We start from the raw sequence: 23556 nt of genomic DNA, 5'->3' as shown, positions 1-23556 counted from the left end.
TACTGACCATTCGTATTGTTAAAATTGTCTCTATCTATAATGAACTTGGCCAAATAATTACAGTGGAAAATATTTTCTAAAAATTTACAAAAGTTTATGAAAATTGATAGAAATTGACTATAAAGGGCAATAACTCCTTAAGTGGTCAGCTGACCATTTTGTTCATGTTGACTTATTTGTAATGCTAAACATTATTGCTGTTTACAGTTTATCTCTATCTATAATATATCCAAGATAATAACCAAAAACGGCAACATTTCCTTAACTTTTTTTTTTAACACACAATTTTTCTCCTGTCAGATTTGCTCTAAATGCTTTGATTTCAGAGTTATAAGCCAAAATCTATGTTCTATTTTTAGCCATGGCGACCATCTTGGTTGGCTGGCGGGTCAACGGACACAATATTTAAACTAGATACTCCAATGATGAGTGTGACCAAGTTTGGTTAAATTTGACCCAGTAGTTTCAGAGGAGAAGATTTTTGTAAAAGTTAAAAGACGACGCCGGACGACGACGATGATGACGGACGACGGATGCAAAGTGATGAGAAAAGGTCGCCTGTCCCTTTGGGCCAGGTGAGCTAAAAAAATATATAAGTTTACATGAGTTTTGTCTGTGTTGAACTAAACTGCTAGGTTAATAATATTAGTTATCATGTACCTTAATTTAATTTTTTTGGATCAATATGTCTAACTTAATTGTATTACTTAACAATATTATAATAATAACGTACTTTCAATTGTTATGAGTTCCGTATGTTTGGATACTTCAAACTCATGTGCACTCTTAGTACTGTTAACCGCCATGAACCTAAATATATACTCCCCACCACTATCACACTTCACAGGTTCCCGTGTAATATTGATGTGTACAGGCGACGAACTGTTTAGTACTGTAATCGTCCATCCACTTTGGTCAGGTTCAATCTGTGTAAGGCTAAAGTTGTATGCTTCATCGGGTTTGTAAGATCCATACTGTGGCTTGTAGTTAATATATAATGTATTAAGCTGATCTTGATCTGATACAGAAATCATGCAGGTAATTGTAAAAACTTCTTTGAAATGAATTTCTTCTTGTGATCTTGTACAGTCTGTAAAAATATAAAGCAGAATTATTTTTTAATTACTGCATTTTGAATGGTATTTTAGATGATCGATAAAATGTTACTTATCGCCTTCTGCAACAGTTGGTGCATATGATCGTGGCCAGAGTGATACGTAATTCCGATTTAAGGTTTTGCAAATTTTAAAATATGAAAGGCAATTCAAACGATATTGACCATAAATATTCACTATTCAAGCATATGTACTTTCCAAGTACCAACCAATTTCCGACTGGTATTTGCTGTTTCTTCAACTAGTAGCTCACCATTTTTCGAACTACAACAGCACATTGTTTGCTTGGAGTCCGAATACTGTGTTTTGTTGATTATTACCATGTCAGAAAGAACGTAAGAAATACCTCTCAGCATTTCAGTAAAGTGTAAGTTGTAAGCTTTAATCGCTTCCGATTTTTTGGTATGGTGCTTAATAGAAACTTAAATCGTATTCGTAACTTCATTTGGATTTTCTTCATTATACGATGGGAAACATTTTCTTGTGAAGTTGAGTTTTTTAATTGTAACTCCCTTATTTTCCCAGTTTCTTCTGTTATATTTATGTATACTGATTTATTCAGATTTCTGAACAACATACTTACTTTGGGGTAGTCGGCTTGGTGTTGGTGTTGTTATTGTAAGGACTTGAGCTGGAATACATTTTACATATGAAATTACATTTTGAAAAAAAAGTACGTCAAGATAAAGTATTACGAAAAAAGTTTTAAAACGAAAGAATGTTTCAATTACGAAACAATTAATTGAAATCACCTAAAAGGGTTAAAATCACATTTGGTTTAGGTTTCAGAATTGCATTTTTTTCATTGTAAATAGCTGTGTTGATTATTCAATCGTGTTTATATAGATACAGGTAGATGTGGTATGAGTGCCAATGAGACAACTCTCCATCCAAGTCACAATTTGTAAAGGTAAGCCATTATAGGTCAAGGTACGGCCTTCAGCACGGAGCCTTGACTTACACCGAACAGTAAGCTATAAAGAATCCTTATCATTACTAGTGTAAAAACATTCAAACGGGAAAATAAACGATCTAATCTGTATAAAACCGAGAAACGAGAAATTCTAAAAACTAAATAAACGGACGACAACCACTGTACATCAGATTCTTGACTTAGGAGAGGTGCAAACATTTGCAGCGGGATTAAACGATAAAATGGTACCAAACCTTCTCCCTTTTCTGAACCAATAGTAGAACATCAAAAAATAGACAGACACTATAAAATATCAATTGGAATAATTGGAATCCTTTGTTCTCAAACCTATAGAATTATTCTGGTATTTTTAAGTCGGACAAGATTATGAGAAGAGAATTTTTGGGGGACAATGGTCAACAAAATGCGAAATTTAGACAAAAGGAACTCGCGTATCTGTAATTATATGATATTATGCATTATTATCTGATATTTGTACGTATAAACGGTTTTCTTATTCAAAGAGTAATATGACAAACATCACTATTGGAATATTATCTGCTGACCATTCCTGAGCACTTGAGATTCCCCATGGTATTTGTTTACAAAATTTACACTGGATTCCTTACTTAGAAATTTTTGAAACACATAGTAGACTTACTAAGATCAGATATTAAATAAATGTTAATCATTTAAGATTGGCAATTAATTCTAAACAAAAAGTTGCGAAAAGTTTTAATATACGTAAAGTCTCAATACTTACGTTCTGTTCGTGCTACAAATTAATAATTCATTGGTATTACAAAACTGAGCTTAGATCGTTTAAAACAAATATTAGAAATTTGGGGATTCAATACATTCTATATCAGCTACATTTTACTGTAACTATTTTTTTTTCACTTGTGTTATTTGTAATTTTGTTTTACGTGTTTCCTGTGAAAAATAAACAAAATAAGTAGTCAATAGAAAGTATGCATAGAATCAGTCAAACAAATCTTGATAAAAAAGAAGTAAACATGTTTCAACGACCACACTGTGACACAACATCAACTAAAACCAATTGAATTAAAACAATATATTATATGAATGCTCATTTTAGATGCAACTGTTACTCGTTGATTCCTTACGAAAATATCCGTATCTCTAATATACACTTCAAATATACTTTTGTAGATGTTTTCATTCAAAATGGCCCCGCCATGCCGGTAACAGTAAATAAAAAATTACCACTATTTGCCATTAACAGTAGTACTTACGTTCTTGTACTTTTGCTGAAAGGAAAACATAAAAGTGCAATAAAGATGTAGGTCAATGACAAGTACAATGATAATAATAAGTAAAATCACAAACATACTGATCTCTGGTGTAAATTCAAAAATGAAATACCCTAATCAAATGGTAAAATCCAAAGCTCAAACACATCAAACGAATAGGCCAAGTGTTCAATTCAAAGATTTATATTTTGATTGCTTAACAGAAACCTTTTTCTAACCAAATTATTTGATGTGAAAAACGTTACATAGCTCAATCATCATCTTTATTGTGTTGTAGTGGATTGAACAAAACCTACCCATTCAAGAAGCATGCTATAAATTTTCTATTCTTCTAAGGTACTACCAGGCAGGAGTAGAGTTATTTTCATAAGACAAGGGTTACGACTAGCTCCTATTCTCAAGATGGAACTGAACACCATTTAAGGGATGTGAGAAACTGATTATTCTTTTATTTCTGTTTTAAAACATTTTAGTTGTTAGTCTTTCTTTTAATTGTTTTTTAATTGTCTTTTTAAATAAATGCCATTAAAACATCTTCATTGTAAATAATCCCATAAATGATTAGGCGCTCTAATGTCATTTTAAAGTCCCAAAGAGTATATCTTGCTCAGTAGATCAGTACTTCAATCCTGGCATGAAAAAACTGACAGTTTATTTTAAATTAGATTTTATAAAACTTATGTATTTATTTTTTTTTATTTTAAGGAATTATTCTCCTTCATGCTCGGTTTCTTAGTTCGGCTTTGTGTTTAATGTCTGCCCTTTTCTATCATATCAGCTGCAAAACTTGTGTAATACGTTTTGTAGTAACGTACATTTTTGTCATGAACTTCTGAAGAAACATTGATTATCAAAATGCGCATCTGGTGGAGTAAAATTTTAACGGGTTTTTTTCCTGAAGAAACTAAAGAATTGTATTGAAATGCACATCTGGTGGAGTAAAATTTGTATTGCCACTTGGTCGATACCTCTTCTGGTGGACTGTAAGCCCCCAAGGGTGTCACATCTTTGTAACTCATTACTTCCAAAAGAACTGACATGAAATAATTGATGTTGTTTTATCGACTTTTGCTGTTACAAATCATAAGAAGTTATCTTAAAGTGTGGCTTCTATCCCATTCATGCATAGTTCTATTTATATGACCAACACGACGGGTACACATGTGTTGAAGGATATAATTACACTTACGGAGCACCTGAGACCATCACCAGTATTTAAGTGAGGTTCGTGTTTTTCAGTCTTTAGTGTTTCTATGTTGTATTTTGTGTACGGCGGTTTTTCTATTGGTCTATTTTTTCTTTATCCATGCCGTTGTCAGTATATTTTCGACTTTTAAATTGTCCTTTGGTATCTTTCGGCTCACTGCTATAATTTGTTTTGCTTTGGTTATACTCATGTTCTTTTTCAAGAACTCTTATACTAGTATCTGCATTTTTGAGTTTTGTGGTATATATATTTTATATGTGTATACAGATTGATCACTGGAGAGAGTTTAATTGTTTCAGTTTCACTACGAAAATTACAAAATGTAATACAAAAAAGTGGCAATTTTGTCGTTTCCTCTTTTCGTTTTTCGTTTTTGTTTCTAGGACGGGTATGTTCCTTTTGCCATTTCATATAGTTTGTGTATTTTCCCAACTCGTTCGCTATGCCAATGTCTGAAGTGATAGGTTAGATTTCAGTGAACGCAATGTATGTATAACTGTTATATCATTTTCCACCAAAACAATTAACTCCTTTTTTTCAATAACACAATATTTTCTCACTTTCGACTAGGTAAGATTTTCTTAATAATATACATTCGTTTTCGAATGGATAATTTATTATTATTAATTAGAGTTCAAAGTTGTGTATCGGTATATTTCTATCGGTGTATGATATACCAATTGAAAAAAACAGAACACTAAAACCCCAAGTTCAGAGTTGTTTTGAACGTAATACAGATAATTGACATGTGGGCGAAGTATTGTAGTTTTGATAAAAACAATCTCCAAGCCTTCGGTAGAGCTTAAATGTGTTGCTCCAACTAAAATCTAAATACTGGGTTTTTTTTGTATGGATTTTTTTTTTGGGGGGAGGGGAAGGGGAAGGGGAGGGAGGTTGATATTCCTTTTTTGTTTTTTTTTTTATTATTTTTTTATGGGGTTGATATTGTATTTCTTATTTCTTTGAACTGCTAACTTACGATGAGTGTAGTACAGTATGAAATACACTGTTCCGACAATAGCCACTAATATCACAACTATACCAGTAATAAATTTGCACAACCACACGTACTGGAATAAAAAGTAAATAAATAACATGAATAACTAAATATTGGTCTGTTTGGTTTTATAACCTCTGATCATTAAACGAGTGTCTTGTGCATGAATATATACAAAATCAATATTGTAGCAATGGTTCTTAGTGGATGACAAACAGTTTATAATTATTTTTCTACCTGTATGTAACTAAAGGAATCCAACATCTAGAATCTAAATGATCACCGAATATTGCCGACAATCACATAACCTGGTAAAAGCATAAACATAAATACAAATAGATTGTGTCCTCGTGCAATTGTTTTACATGTCTGTTTGGTTACATGTTATGAGTTAAAAAAAAATAGGTTAATGAACGTCTTTACTTGTATAAGAATGAATTAGTCAACGAAATGGTTCACCTTATTTCACTTTCAATGTTGGCATTCTTTTCCTTTTAATAGCTGAACACGACTTATGCATGCTGCAGGTAATTTGTTAAATTGAAGGTCACATGCAAACGGATTTAACGAGGTCGAATTATTCACTTGCAAGTAAACAATTCATCAGCGATATTTTCTTGCTTATTTAGACAAAATTGAACCAAATTGGCATCTAAAAGCGAATTATTGTTTCGTTATTTCACTTGTATTAATTATTGGACCAAACGAAATCATATTCTATCTTTGTGCATTATTGTAGCTAGTGTCTCTTTGGAAGGAAAAGAATATAAAAATTGAAAGTGAAACAAAGGTGAACCATTTTGATGACTGATTCGATCCACGATTATTTTTTCTTTTGTTTTTATACAGGTAAAACGTCAATTTACTTATTATTTTGATTTATAACATGTAATCAAAGAGACCTATAGAAATCCAATTGCACGAGGTCGCAATCTATTCATATTTATGTTTATATCGTGTTATGTGATCGTCGGCAGTATTTGGAGATCATCTGGATAGTTTATTTGATGGCGTCTAGACTAAAATACAAACAAAATGCTCATATATATATTATCGAGTAGCGTGGTTTAAACTTGAAATAGTGCAAAGTATTCACCTTTCTCAATCTTTAAATCAATCATATGTCAAGACATAACTTAAAGGGACACTAGCTGTCAAATACATGTTCACCGATTTGACTCTAATTCTCATATTTGATTATTTTACATATTGAAACCTATATCCAATTTACAATAAGTCTGAAATAAATAGATAACAAAATATGTATGATTTTATGTTAATTGGATACCGTGACAATAAGGTAATCTATCTTGCACTTTATTTAGCTATTGTTACAACCTTTTATTTTAGACGCATCTCAAAAAATAAATATTTAAACTGAGTGAATCAAAGCGTAATTGCATGAATCATTTTTTTTTAATCTTGATGTTAAGATGTTAATGGTTTAAGTTATATTGCATGTGTATCAATGTCATATACTTATTGCACAAAGCGACGTCGTATTCCCTAGACGGTGATGTTTATTAAAATTATATGATCTTTTCGTTTAAAATTTTACATTACAATAAAGTAAATTATACTGATAGAATATTTGAATTCGTGCAATATACTATTCTACTTAGTGTTATTAGTATAAAAACCATTGTAAAAGTTTTCCATTCATTCACTTATTTGTTGGGTGTTAACAAAGAATTTTAATTTCGAACCAAAGTTTTTCGAAGTATCTTTTTTCATTTAGTTTTTACACACAGTAAGACAGTTTTATTATATCTAAACATAGCACAGATTTATGTACAGCTAACATATTCAATGAAAAGCGGTAATTAAAAGTAAGTGAGTGTTAATTCTAAATAGAAAAAAGTATAATCACAAAATTACTGAACTCTGAATAAAATTCAAAACGGAAAGTCGCTAATCAAATGGCAAAATCAAATGATTAAACAAAAAACGAATGGACAACAACTGTCATATTCCTTGTACAGACATTTTCCAGTCTAGAAAAGGGTGGATTGAACCTGATTTTATAGCTCTTAACCTCTCATTTGTATGACATCAAATTCCATTATATTTACAATGAAGAGTGAATAAAAACAGACATAATAGGTAAAATTGTCAAAATAGTTGTAAAGCAGTCATCACTGTGTCACAATCTCAATTGGAAAAAAAATATATATATTTAACAAAGAAACACAAAAAGCATCTATCGCATTTAACAACCACATTTACTGGTTACTTATACGTGTATTTTAAATCAACCCATAATGGATTGAAATATTAGAAGTCCTGTCACATCAACTCTAGTGTAGCGTCGGGTGTTTTACGTTAAAATGTAAACGTCACACAGGCAGAAATATGAAATAATTTTGTCGGTCAAAGTATTTTATTCACATGGGGAATGGTGGTATACAGGGTTGAATAATCAAAAGTTTTGTTAGAACTAATTTCAGAAAAGACCGAAATAAGTCATTGTTGTTACTGATGTAAAGCATCAAAGGGCATTTAATTATTCGGGCAACAGAGTTAAGAGTGTTACTGATTACAGCGATTACAGTTTAGAGTTTACTTTTTGGAATTTTGGATCCTTAATGCTCTTCAACTTTGTATTTGTTTGGTTTATAACTATTTTGATATGAGCGTCACTGATGAGTCTTATGTAGACGAAACGCGCGTCTGGCGTACTAAATTATAATCCTGGTACCTATCATGTTATTATATATATATATAAAATTGAGAATGGAAATGGGGAATGTGCCAAAGAGACAACAACCCGACCATAGAAAAAAAAAACAACAGCAAAAGGTCACCAACAGGTCTTCAATGTAGCGAGAAATTCCCGCACCCGGAGGCGTCCTTCAGCTGGCCCCTAAACAAATATATACTAGTTCAGTGATAATGAAAGCCATACTAATTTCCAAATTGTACACAAGAAACTAAAATTAAAATAATACAAGACTAACAAAGGCCAGAGGCTCCTGAATTGGGACCGGCGCAAAAATGCGGCGGGGTTAAACATGTTTGTGAGATCTCAACCCTCCCCCTATACCTCTAACCAATGTAGAAAAGTAAACGCATAACAATACGCACATTAAAATTCAGGTCAAGAGAAGTCCGAGTCTGATGTCAGAAGATGTAACCAAAGAAAATAAACAAAATGACAATAATACATAAATAACAACAGACTACTAGCAGTTAACTGACATGCCAGCTCCAGACTTCAATTAAATTGACTGAAAGATTATGATTTCATCATATGAACATCAGGCACAATCCTTTCCGTTAGGGGTTTAGTATCATACCATCATAACATATATGAGAAGAACATAACCCGTGTCATGCCAACAACTGGTTTTTGAATAAATGTGTTTAGTTCCGATGCAAAGACCCTATAAGTGAATCAATATTAACGCCAAAATATGCAATCTTTAATGACCTGACAACAGTATCGTAACTATATCCCTTCTTAATAAGTCTATTCAAAGGTTTTGTTAGTTTTTGAGGTGAATACTGACACCTTTGTGCTTTATAAAGAATATTTCCATAAAAAAATGGATGTGAAATACCTGAAAGTATAAGAAGTCTGCATGTTGAGCTATATTTACGAATGATGTCCTTATACCGATTATATATAGATTCTACCACTGCATCGAGTGTAATACGATATTTATCCACTCGAGACAGTTAAATTTTCAAATTTAAAAAACGAGGCTTGCCCGAGCGTTTTAAATATTTAAAATTTAACTGTCGAGAGTGGATAAAAATCGTATTAAATGAGATTTGGTGGTGGAATCTGGTTCTCTAATGATTTTCTAACATTATGCAGGCAAACTTATTCCTTCTTTTATAATGATCTGCAAAAATATGTGTTCTTTCTATGTGACGTCTTCAGGCATGGTCGCCTTTTTTCATGCCGTCACAATAGGAATTTCAGAGGAAAGCAAGCAAATTCGACGTCATAATCGGATTTTAACCAATGAAGAACTGAGATCAAACGAACCACACGTTGACTAATTTTTTTTTATACAGGTTCAGGTTATAAGCTTTAGAAGTATATCAACAACATCGACAGCACCAATACGTTTGCATAATGTATTTTTATAAAAGTAGTGTGCTCCTTACTTGTTTTTGTCTCAATTTATTTATGAATTTCGAACAGCGGTATACTACTGTTGTCTATTTATACCAGTATTGAAAGAATCTACACATAAACATCTAAAATTGCCATCACCATTAATTGTTAGAATTTCACATACCCAAGCAAAACAAATCATAAAAAACTAAAACAAATATTTTACCCGATCTGATTTAGCGTCCTAGAAACACAAAAATCTTTCTACATGTATTTACAGTATCAATTATTAGATTTTAACTCTCGTTTATATGATCTGAAATAGTATCTCATTATCAACATATTTTACCATCAATCTATCTAGTAACTATCAGTGTTATACAGAATTTGCTTGCATCGCAAAGCAGGCGATAAGGTATTGTTTTATTCTTCTTTTTTTTTTCTTTTTTTTATAGTTTTTGTAAATTGCAAGGTGTTTTTGATCGATATATCAGAAACTCAGTAAATATTCGAATGTTAGTTTACCTTATCTTCTTTGCCATAATTGTCCTGTCAATATATAAAAAAAAACTTTATTTCATCACTTCATTGTCAATGCAAATATTTTTTTATTATTTGCTTCAGTCACTTTCATATTGATTGCATGTACACCTAATAAAACTATCATATAAGCTAATTAGCGAATTCGAATAGTACTTAAACTTGTAAATCACAATGAGATTATTGGTAAGAACAAGTTGGAAATATCCTTGGTCGCCTGGTTCACAACACGACACTATGGCGTTCAAAAACTAGGAAAGGCAAATTCTGGAACAGTAAAAAAAAATTTAACAGTATACAAAGACCACTCTTTGTGATATTTTTAACTAGTCTGACTTTCTTCATGTTACTTGTCACAGAAGGTGCATGAACTGGTCAAGTCCTTTCAATTGGTTTATTCTACATATATCTTTTTAATATTTCATGCATTTTGACAAGCGTAACAGGTAAATATTTATATGAATTTCATGTTACAAAATCCTTTCAGCAGTTCGTACATAAATGGTTGCAATAGCATATCAATTCACGTCATAAGGTTGCTGACTAATAATCATAATATGCAAATGTACCTACATTCAGCTGCCTGTTAATATGAACTCTTTCGCACATACTTATTGCCATTGTGCTATTCGGGAAGTTTAATATTTGTGTCTTTTACAGATACAATTAACATGTGTATGCTCTGAAACTATTATGTCATTTCAGAAATAAAAAATAAGCTGTACGGCCAGTACTCTCAGATATGTACTAAGTGTCTTTTTGTTGTATTGATGTTTAAGTACCCGTCCATTTCCAATCAGTGTATTTGTTAGATGTATTTCTAATTGTATCCATCTGATGAGTTCAGCATTTTTCGACTAATTTGTATTGTTTGTTCTTATGTTGTGCTGTTACACAACTGACCAATGTAGGTTAGGACGGCTGATGCCTTCAAACGAGTTAAACCCTGTATGTGCCTATCCCAAGAGTAACATATTTGTGTTCAGTCATTATTTTGTATATAAATTAGGCCGTTAGTTTTCTCGTTTGAATTGTTTTACATTTGTCATTTCATGGAATTTCTTAGCTGACTATGCAGTATAGACGTTGTTCGATATTTAGGGCTGTAGGATGGCCTATAGTTGGTATTTTTTGGAGAGTTGTCTCATTGGAAACCGTACCACATCTTCTGTTTATATGTTGTTTTGGTTTACACAGTCAATCAGAAATAATTAAAATGACAGTGAATGTATGTACAATTGATAAGGCAACTAATATTTGTTTTTAAAAATTGTAAAATTCTGTAACGGATAGTCATTTTAATTCAACAACAAAATGTCTTTGTTTAACCTGAACACGTATATCTTTGAAAAAATTAAATATCTTCATATATACGCTAAAAGAAAGATATTGAAAATTGGGAAATTTGGTAAAAATAGTGAATAAAGAAGAGCTTGTCTGTAATATTTGCTTTTCGTTAATTGTTTTTACAGAAATCAGGCTTTGATTATCTCGTTTGAATTGTTACACATTTCGCCATTTAGGGTCCTTGTATGGTTTGAGTTTCACTTATTATTAATGGCCGTACGGTAAATTATAGTTGCTACATCCATGTCATTTGGACACTAGCGGATAGTTGTCTCAATGGCAATCCTACCACATCTCCTGTCCTTATTTTTATATTGAGATTTTATATGCAAATAATTTATTCAACTTTTATCAATATACAACAAAGATTAAGATCTTTAAAATATCAGTGTTGCAAGATTCTAATGGACTAATTCCCTCGATAAATAATGTAGGTAAGACACCATGTACATTGTATGGTGTATGTGCATATAGTATTCACACAATATACTCTAACTGAATTTCATTTAAAAATATGTTATGGTTTTAATTAAGCTTTTGATAAGTGTGAGGACGTAATAAAACTAACTTTTTCAATTCTTTTTTTCATGTAATTAATCGCTGGCAGATTTTTGTATATATTGTTCTCGTCTCTCCAGTTAGGACATCGGTGCAGATTTTATTGGTTGTAATTATTCAGGTATGCAAGAAAATGAGATGCAAACGGTATACTAGTAATGTATTGTAAGTTATTTTTTATAAGAAGTTTTCATTTGATATTGTACTCGTATAAAATAGGGTTTATAATTTAAGTAAAGAAAAAGCGCATACATATTTGACAGAGAACACTTACAATATGAGATCTGTCGCCATCTAAAGGATTAAAGGAAGCTCCTGGCATGTTCTGAAGTTACAAAAACAAATCATATCAGTTAATAATGAAGGAAGCTCCTGGCATGTTCTGAAGTTACAAAAACATATCAGTTAATAATGAAGAACAAAGAAAAAGCAGAAAACGACATCTTTTTAAAAATTTATATATTAATGACAAAAAAACATTGTATATAAGTACTGTAAAACTTAAGATGGTAAGAAAAGAAAACATTTCTGTTATTTATATTGAATAATGTCTAAATAAAAATTCGTCATAACATGTAACTAAGTAACTAGTTTTCAAAAGGAGAATTGGAAACGCTAATTTTCTTTTCTTAAAATCTGACAACAGTATGGATTTTGCACATTGCTGATGATCGTACCCTGACCTATCGTTGTACAAACTTACTTCATTTAGACTCTATATGGAAAGTTGTCTCACTAACCATTATTTTATACAACAAATGAACATTCATAAACCAGGGTGGTCTTCAATTACTTATGGTGACCCGAATCATGTAGGGTCTAAAACTGTATTGGTAAAAACAAAATGCCAAAATAATAAATTCTGAATTCAGTGGCGTAGCTAGGCGGTAGCTCGGAGGACAAAGCTTCAATATCGTTTCGATAAAAAAAAAAGGACAAAGGGAGAGCGAGATAGTAAATGGGGGGGGGGAGAGAACCGACACGGGACGTTTGCGCTTTTTTATAGGACATTTGCGAGAGAACATGGGCACTGTGCAGTTAAATATAAAGGTCAACGACATCACTACACCTGGCGTTCCTTCCTATCACCTGCGCTTTATTTTTTATTGTATATTATGAGGTTGTATTCAAATTTTATTGTTCTATATTTTAGATATAATATTCGCATTTTCAAAAGAACATTTATATGAGATGTTTGTAAATTTTTCATTGTTTGTTTTGGGGGGAAGAGGGGATTTATAAAAGCATGCCTTGAATTTTATTGCCAGACAGTATATTTGAAATAAAAGTATTAAAGTCACATTCATTATTTTTTAGATATCTATATGCAGCTGCGCATGACTTTTTGTGTTAATAGTATGCAAGTTTTCATAAAAATGTTGAAATCACCCACATAGAAACATAATGCTTGAAGATTTTAATTTCTTAACGCAACACTTGCTATTGGTATAATCAAATGACCTGAAACATGATATTAACCATTGCAGATCTAATATTAAACATGATATTAACCATTGCAGATCTAATATTAAACATGATATTAACCATTGCAGATCTAATATTAAACATGATATTAACCATTGCAGATCTAATATTAAACATGATATTAACCATTGCAGATCTAATATTAAACATGATATTAACCATTGCAGATCTAATATTAAACATGATATTAACCTTTGCAGATCTAATATTAAACATGATATTAACCATTGCAGATCTAATATTAAACATGATATTAACCATTGCAGATCTAATATTAAACATGATATTAACCATTGTAGATCTAATATTAAACATGATATTAACCATTGCAGATCTAATATTAAACATGATATTAACCATTGCAGATCTAATATTAAACATGATATTAACCATTGCAGATCTAATATTAAACATGATATTAACCATTGCAGATCTAATATTAAACATGATATTAACCATTGCAGATCTAATATTAAACATGATATTAACCATTGCAGATCTAATATTAAACATGATATTAACCATTGCAGATCTAATATTAAACATGATATTAACCATTGCAGATCTAATATTAAACATGATATTAACCATTGCAGATCTAATATTAAACATGATATTAACCATTGCAGATCTAATATTAAACATGATATTAACCATTGCAGATCTAATATTAAACACGATATTAATCATTGCAGATCTAATATTAAACACGATATTAACCATTGCAGATCTAATATTAAACATGATATTAACCATTGCAGATCTAATATTAAACATGATATTAACCATTGCAGATCTAATATTAAACATGATATTAACCATTGCAGATCTTATATTAAATATGTATCATAACTGAAGATGTATTGTTATTTAAAGTAACCATGTATCAGAAAGTTGTAAGTTTAATCAATGTACAAATAAGAAATGCTTAATGAGAGTCACTTTCAAAATCAGTCAAACGTGACTCGGCATCATTTTTTCTAAAACAAATGAATCAAAGCAGACAAGACACCTTTCATAATAATTCTTAACACACCTTAAGTTTGTTATGCTATAATATGCTGCAATTACACAAGAATAACGTAGAAAACAAGCATACAAAGTTTATACATATGTTAGTTCAGAGCTGCTCTCCAGATACATGTTGCCATATGTTAGGACACATATACCCGAAGTATGAGGATAAGTTAGTTCAGAACTGCACTCCAGGCCTCACGGTCATAAAAGTTTTATGCCTTCAAGGCCAGATGTATTTTGCAATTTGATGCATATTACCTGATGTGTGTGTACATGTTAGTTCAGAGCTGCACTCCAAATAAATTTAGCTAATTTTTAGCTCACATATACCTGGTATGTGTGTTCATGTTAGTTTAAACCTGCAATCCAGATAAAATTAGCAAATTTTTAGCACACATATACCCTTTGTTTGTTTACATGTTAGTTCAGAGCTCCATTCCAGACAAAATAAGCAAATTTTTAGCACACATATACCTGATACTTTTTATCACTTCCTGAACTTGACAGACTGTCGGATCTCTAAAACATAATTCGATAGCAATATAACTTACACGAAGATGTCGGTAAATGAAAATGAATACCTTGCATTTATCATGCTTTTAAATGATATAGTGATAGACCCCTCTTAAATTACAGAAAACTACCATTCTGCATTGACAGTAATATCTTGGTGTAAATAAGATACACTCAATCGGACTAACGCCCTCATATACGTGACTGTATCAAATACAATTATAAAATATAACAATAAAAAACTGCACAAAGAGCGTATGAAACTCCTTTTCTGAGCATATAGACAGTGTTTCAAAAATAAAATGGGACATTTAAAAGGGATTTAATTAGAAGCACATAAAATGGCTCTATAGAAGAAAAATGCATGAATATACGTATTGTCAGAGGCGGGTTTCGCGGGACAGGGGCATAATTTATGATATATATATATATATATAAATGCATACAATTTTTAACAAGAATCGCTCAAATGTTGACTTATCAACCCTCTCCCTTTTTTAAATCCTGGATCATGCACCTGATTGTGTCAATTATGACTGTTAAAGAGGGGCAAAAGATACCAAAGGTACATTTAAAACCATTAGTCTAAAATAAACTAACAACACTATGGCATAAAAAATAAAAATAAAAAACAAACAGACAAACAATAATTATACACAAAACACAACATAGAAAACTAAAGAGTGAGTTACACGAACCCCACCAAAACTGGAGGTCCGGAATGGTAGGCAGATCCGTCTTTAGAAGTGACTCCAGTCATGTTCACAGTGTAGATACTATTCTGTACGCTATCCGGAAGTCGCGATTTTCGAAGCGAGAACTTTTTGGATCACATTTTAAATTTGATGGGTATACTGAATTAAACGGTAAGTTGATTATCTGTACATTGCTTAATGATTAATTCAGCCGACATCGATATTCTCAAATTGTTTAGAATTAAATTCAGCACATTCATTATTCGTATCTTTGCCTTAATCAAGAGATTTTCAAGTGCATCACTAAGAAAAATCAGTCGGCGAACCTAAAAACAATCTTTTTACCCTCTTAGTGTACAAATTAACGTAAAAACCAGACTTAATTTACTAAATGAAGTATATTTCAAGTGGTGGTAAAAGTTTCAACCAGATCTTTGAAGCCAGAAATAAGAAAATTACACTTGTTTGAATTTCTCACTGTACGATCAGTCTCGCTTGTATATTTTAAAACTGTATGATCAGTCTTTATGTGACTGTATTCTAGTGGTGATTTCAAAGTTATTTACGATACATTAGAAGGTGGCATTTTTCTAGATAACACAATTATATTTCAATACATTCACATCCTGAAAACATATGAAACATTTTTTAGCTTAATAGGGTGTACTCGACTTACTACATTAAGTATAAGGATGTTTAAATATTGCTAAAATAAGAGGAAGGTTTGACGTATACTAGTATATAAGGTTCAGAAATGTCCTCCGTTATACTTAAAATCGTACAAACACACAGATTTAGTTGTTATATAAAAATGCATGTATTTACACACATTCGAGGACGTACTGTAGCCTATAATTGATCACAGTTCCTTCACTTTGTTTAAGATGTAGAGCTGTCTATTTGACACTCAATTGTACACCACTTTGTCAAGCAGGGGTTATAGTGATAAAGAAGTCCGTCTTTCCGTTCGTCCGTTGGACCGGTACAATATGTTTCGCCGGTTTTGTAAGCGCATCTTCTCATAAACCACTTTATATACATTGGGGGTTCCGGCCATTTTTAAATGGAGAGGGGGTCCAATCCATGAGAATAAGGGATTTCAAATTTATGTTCCCATACAAATGCATTGATAGTTAAAAAAAGGGTTTCAAACTGCCGGATCCCCTTTATTTGAATCCGTCACTGATATAACTATTAATTTATCTTATTCGGATTCCTTATCATAAATGATAATGACTGTATTGTGCACCGTCTATTTCGAATTTTAGTAAACATCTTTTATGGGGTTACTTTATATAAGATACGGACCTACGGGTGCGGGAATTCTCGCTGCATTGAAGACCCATTGGTTGCCTTCGGCTGTTGTTTGCTCTATGGTCGGGTGGTTGTCGCTTTGACATATTCACCATTTCCTTTCTCAATTTTATTGAACATTGCATTATATAGGGGTACCCATCAGGTATTTCCAACACCTCCTAAACCAATCATTAAAGTTTTCTGAAATTGCTCAATTTTTACTCGATTAATGCATTATGGACCTTCTATTTCTGTAAACTTACCAAAATTATATCACGTGAATTAACCCCCTACGCAAAGCTGTCTTTATCCATTTTTTGTTATTTTAAAAGAGACAAGCTTGATTTATGTTATCATCAATTGGTCAACGGAGGACGGTGTAAATAATCTCTAAAAATGTAATAGCTTTAAACAGATAACTGTAACGATACACTATTAAAAAGTCCACAAGCGAATCATGTATTACTTTTTAGGCATTTGATTTTAAATAAGACTGATGGAACAAAAATACAATTATTTTGCCATCTAAAAAATAACATCAGAAATATATTTGTATTGTCTGATGAAAGTAATTACACGTTATAGTTCCCTGGATAGTTCATAATATCATATATACACGTATATATATACCTTCAAATTGCTGTTGTTTTTTCTTCAAAATCACGACTGGTCATACAGTCAAAAAATCTGAAATCGCTTCTAGAATACAGTCAGTTCTAGACTGATCGTACAGTAATTTATTTAGGGATCCTCAAGGAAAACATATTTTTTATTGGAAATACGAATATTCTACTTAAATCCGAAAGGAATATTGAAACAGTATATATTTAGCTGTAAACTGATGCAAATATTTGCAATAAAAGATTATTTGCTTTGTACTACGAGAGCAAAATTGTCCATCGATTTCACTTTTTTCTACCAAGTTGATGTGATGCACACGTATATTTTATATTCTAATGCATGTTTTTGTTACAGTAACTCATATTTATGATGCTATATATACCTTGAAGATGTTCAAAGCACTTTGTAGATATAGGAGTAAACAAATGATGAGAAAAGTTACCGTAGGCAAAACCGTCCCGTTAGCCAGTTGGAAATTATCGCTTCGAAAATCGCGACTTCCGGATAGCGTACAGAATAGTATCTACACTGTGATGTTTCTCATTTGAGTACAAACGCGGTAAAAAAAAATCTTATTCGGTAGGTCACATTCAAAAGGGGGCAGGATTGAAGTTACAACATTAGGAACATTAGAAACAGTCATTATCAAATCATACACTAGAATGCTATACAAATTAAGGTTTATGTACCCTTCTGTAGCCATTTTTGTACGAATTTTTCAAACCTCAATTGTATCAAAACTAAAGATATAATAAATAATAGAGATAGGCCATTTAGTACATGTTCCAAGGGGAAACTTGATGCAAAGCATTATTTTTTACTGTTTCATTGCATTTGATAGAAAAAGAGGACTTTGTGGCAAATAAATCAAGATTTTTATAGAAAATCCACAGCCTTTAATACAGAGATTTTTGTTATAAAATTTGAAACATAAATTACTCACTTGATTTTCTATGATGTGCTAGTGTTTATTTTTTACAAAAAGTTCTAAGTAACCTGTAAATTCCAAAACACCTCGTGTTGAGTCACTAAAGTCGAGCGCACCCTAAAAGGTGTACTTGATTTAGGCCATATTTATACTTGTCTTAACCAATAACTACATTTATAAACTTGTTTTAAGGAAATCAATGCTAGCACTGCATGCAATAATCCTATATCTATCAGTTATCAAATTGCCAAATATGAGAGTACAAGGATAAAGGCTGTGGATTTTCTATAAAAATCTTGATTTATTTGCCACAAATTCCTCTTTTTCTATTAAATGCAATGGAACAGTAAAAAATAATGCTTTGCATCAAGTTTCCCCTTGGAATATGTACAAAATGGCCTATCTCTATTATTCATTATATCTGTAGTTTTGATACAATTGAAGTTTGAAAAGTTCGTACAAAAATGGCTACAGAAGGGTACATAAACCTTAACAGCATATATACATAGCCAATCATAGCCAAACTTCTCACGAAATCAATAAATACATTAGTGTTCTTTCATTTGCATCGCGTATTTACAATATAAACAATGATTCCGTTTGGAATATTATAAATTAAGTGTGCTGACCAATTTCATCCTACCTTATTGTGGCCAGTTGTTTACTTTTTGGATAACAAGTAACACAAAATATACCACTGTGAAATATACAAAGGAATCTTTATTTATAAATGCATACTATTGAAATACAATACCCCAGGTATTACATAATTAATAGCCATCTTCCCTGTTCTGATTTGATTTGTTTATTACATAAGTTACATGAATGTATCTTTTCAAGTAAAACCTGTTTGAAAAGTAATACATTAAAAGCAGGCTTTGTTATTAGCACATTTATATCACAACCTAGTGTATTGATGTGTAAACTCGGCCTACTAACTTGAACACTAAGCATAAACATATTTATATTTCAAATAAAATGAAATGTCATTTATTTGTAAATAAGAAACTAAATAATTTCCGTCATACATTAAGTTTCCAGTAGCATTTCTGTTACTTTACTACTATACATATGACAGCTGATTACTCACTTGAAGGTTTCCCGTATTTATATAAATTGGTTTCTTGTGAGGGTTTGTTGGACTTGCTCTGATGTTGGTGAAACTAAAACCATTCTGAAATTTAAAAAAAAAACAGAAAATCAATTCATTTCTTAATTTTGACGTATAAATCATGTTTGTTTTCGATCACTGAATATCTGGGATAACTATAGTGTGTGATAACATTGTGTGAGGGAATTCGACGTTTGATGTACAACTGTTCATTCCAGTGCAATTTATGACAATACCACTGTATCAATCAGAATGATTTTTTTTTGCAGTGTTTTAAGAAATGATTTTGCTTTGTTGTCGCGTATTATTTGTGAAACATTCAATGTTTTAAAAAGGCGAATTTTCTGTATAAAGTCAATGATTATGTTGACTTTTGAAGGCCAAACTTTCTACAGCCTTAAATACGCTAATGAAAGATCTAAAAACTATACCAATACATAACGACATGTTTATGAAATTATAACAAATCTATTGGTTAACAAATTTTTACTCGTTGTTGCAAAATAATGAACTTAATATATCTGACATTTTCTCCCTACCCAGTTTACCCCTATACATTTTTATGATGTGGACTGGTCATTGTTATTGAATCGTAGGCAATTTGATTGGATTAAGTTGTTATTAGTTTACCTTCAAACTTGTTTATGCTTTTCATACATGACTATTGATTAATTAGAACGTGCATGAATGTGTACGGTAACTAAAATGACCTTCAAACTGGACACTGGACGAGTCAATATTATGTTTTATCAATGAAAGTTAAGGTATGAAAGGTAAGAATTGCCACTTATTCGATTTTCACAAAATTTTCGGAATATACAGTTGAAAGGTTATTTTTTAAAAGCCTATTGTGAAGAGTAAAGAGAAAGTTTACAAATAATACGTTTTGTTCCATTAAACAAGTCATTTTCGTAAGAGAAATACCGAAATATATTTTACGCACGACTACGGCAGGTAAAATTATTATTTATCATAATAAAAAAAAAACATTTTTCAGTCTCATTGGAATATGTTGATAACAATTAATCCCAAACTTAAGAAGTAAGTAACTAAAGTCAAAATATGTCCGATCTGCCTATTTCTGCACATCAAAATTCAATACGATCGTTTTAAAGTCAATTTCGTCTACCTCACAAAATCTTGTTAGGCACTTATACCACTTCTCGAAAAATATCAGTCTTCAACGTTACCAGCCCTCCAGTGGGCATGCATTGCTTTGGCATTGACATGTGTGAACTTTAACATTTTGTACATTTCAAGCTCGTTAAGGGAGCTACCATTTGATTTTTATGTGGGGGGGGGGGGGGGGCTAGGATGAAATTTGAAAAAAATAGGCAGGACAGGATTTTTGAGTAAAAAAAAAGGCAGGATGAGAAACTTGTTAAAAAAAAGGCAGGATGACAATTTGTGTAAAAAAAGTCAGGATAAACTAGTAAAAAAAAAGGCAGGACCGAATAGAGTAAAAAATAAAAAGGCAGGACAGAGATTACAACTAAAAAAAAAGCAGGACAAAATTTTTCATCCTAGCCCCCCCCCCCCCCCCCCATAAAAATCAAATGGTAGCTCCCTAAACCATGAATTGTTCTTCAAAAACAGTCGGGGCCTCGATGGCCATATGGTCTAAGAAGTTACTACTGTAATCAGTCACTAGCCAGTCAACACTTTATGTTGTGAGTTCCAACCCCGCTCGTGCAGGTGCACTCGACTCCAATCTTATCATATCGAAGGTCGGTGGTTTTCTCCGTGCATTCCGGCTTCCTCCACCAATAAAAACTGACCGCCACGAAATAGCCTAAATGCGGTGCTTAAAAGTGGCGTTAAAACACCAAAAATCAAAAAAAACAGTTGCAGATTTCTATAACAAGGTTGACCTGTTTCAGATTCCTCTTATTGAAGATCATACAATTTGGACAGTTGTGTCTGTTCTGTTTTGAAAATTTCAAGTGTGTATGCTTTCAAATGTAAATTATTGTTAGCTTTCAAAAAGTTTGACAATCAAAAGAATTTCAAAATAAAACACAGTATATGATTAGAATAGTTAAAGTACATTCAAACAAACAAAAACCCATTAATACACCGTCAAACAAAGTAACATAATTATAGACATGTTATTGACAAAACATAAAAAGTTATTTTGTAAGCCAGTCTGACCTAGAAAATTATATAGTTTTATAGTCTAAGGTCTATGTGTTACAAACATTGTATACACTATATCCATTATATAGATTTATAGTCTAAGGTCTATGTGTTACAAACATTGTATACACTATATCCATTATATAGTTTTATAGTCTAAGCTAGGTCTATGTGTTACAAACATTGTATACACTGTATCCATTCAAGAAACTACAACTATAAGAAGATATCACAATTGTTGTGTTACGACGTAACATATAAAATGAATGACTAGCATATTCAATTGTTGTTGATGTAACCAGTACATAGTTTATTCATTATCTTTATGCATATACAGTTCTCATTAAACTTTAAATGTTGCATACAGAAATATTAATTTTCTTATCGATTTATATACGTATTCAATATAAGGATCCTATCTAGATTAAATCTCAATACATGTTGTTGATCTGAATCAATGCCAGTGTTGTTTATGTGTTTTGTTCCAAACATTGATTTTGCAAAAAAAAAAAACTCATTTAAATATCGACATTTGACGCCTTGAATGATTTTGATTATATATTTAAATTATGGAAATAATTTATCAAAAAGGGTAAACAATTTCTCCCTAATTAATTACGGAGTAGATTCTTTTTCAAATAGTCTTTCAATCTTTACAATAAGAATTTGAACTACCACTAATTCGTGAATAACTAAATAAGGGTTGTGTACTATACAACAATTAACGTAAGAGCATTGTTTAAAAATGCATAACAACTGCTTATTTCTTTCTCAAAATACAGATCTGAAAGATAGTGATAAATTGTGAGAATTTTTATTTGAATATTATTGATATTACTCATAAGAACTTTCTTCACAAACATCAAAATTTGTGATCGGAGGTAATGTGATGTCTTTTAGATACAAATTCATTCATGTTGTTGGAAACCTTGACTTCTACTTCATATGTTCTCTGGTGGAGTGTTGTCTCATCGTTCATCAATGCAAAGCCTATTATCTTTATAATGTAAAAAAGTTTTTAAATATATATACTATTTAGCACTTAAATGGTCACCAACCAAGTTCAAGATTCTGATACCTAAGTGAAACAAATCAAAGGAAATTTGTTCATAAAAGAGAGACGAAAAAATACCAGAGGGACAGTCAAACTGATAAATCGAAAATAAACTGACAACGCCATAATCTTTGTTAAAAATAAAAGCACATAGATACTTTCGAAAAGGGGTAATACTATTGGGATTAAAGAGTAATCCGTTTGTGTTAACAAATTACACTGTATATGTTTGAAAAAGTGAAAAAAATAAGATGAGCATTAAAGTATGTGTACATGTTATACTCAAATCCAATAATGAATAATCCATCATAATGATGCATACTGTACATGTGGTTCTATGATACTGGGTGTAAAGTAAAACTTTGTATTTAAACAAGTGAGAAGATACAGTGAGGACAATACAGCATCTTAAGGTCGATAAAACCGACAAAACCATGGTCAAAAAGATACTACGCAAAAAAAGATTTACCATTTACTTTATATCTAACAATAGGCCAATTAATGCACTAGGTAAATAAAATCATACCGTTTTTGAATCCATTATTTCCGAAGTTATTTTCCACACTCAGAACTCCAAAACATCCAATTAACATACTCAATTTATTATAACATAAATAAGCAGTCGATATTTCAACCAGGAAGATATCTCCAAAGAAGGTAAAGTATTTGAATTAAATCCTACT

General features: G+C 31.5%; 1 protein-coding gene across 1 annotated transcript in view; it reads right to left on the bottom strand.

Annotated features, from left to right (window-relative positions):
- Positions 1–23556, bottom strand: part of LOC143067002 (uncharacterized) — a 28939-nt gene extending 5383 nt beyond the window's left edge. Inside the window, exons 1-10 of the mRNA XM_076239926.1 lie at positions 23400–23556; positions 19663–19746; positions 14994–15038; positions 12292–12342; positions 10098–10121; positions 9799–9816; positions 5489–5579; positions 3285–3299; positions 1699–1746; positions 734–1090 (exon numbers count right to left, since the gene is read on the bottom strand). Of these exons, the coding sequence (XP_076096041.1) occupies positions 734–1090; positions 1699–1746; positions 3285–3299; positions 5489–5579; positions 9799–9816; positions 10098–10121; positions 12292–12342; positions 14994–15038; positions 19663–19746; positions 23400–23414 (748 nt within the window). The 5' untranslated portion in view covers positions 23415–23556. The remainder of the gene's footprint in view (positions 1–733; positions 1091–1698; positions 1747–3284; positions 3300–5488; positions 5580–9798; positions 9817–10097; positions 10122–12291; positions 12343–14993; positions 15039–19662; positions 19747–23399) is intronic.

This window comes from Mytilus galloprovincialis, chromosome 3 (genome assembly GCF_965363235.1).
Source record: "Mytilus galloprovincialis chromosome 3, xbMytGall1.hap1.1, whole genome shotgun sequence".
In the NCBI taxonomy this organism is placed as follows: Eukaryota; Metazoa; Mollusca; class Bivalvia; order Mytilida; family Mytilidae; genus Mytilus; species Mytilus galloprovincialis.
Note: the sequence above shows the minus strand (reverse complement) of the source record. Positions and strands in the feature narration are given on the sequence as shown.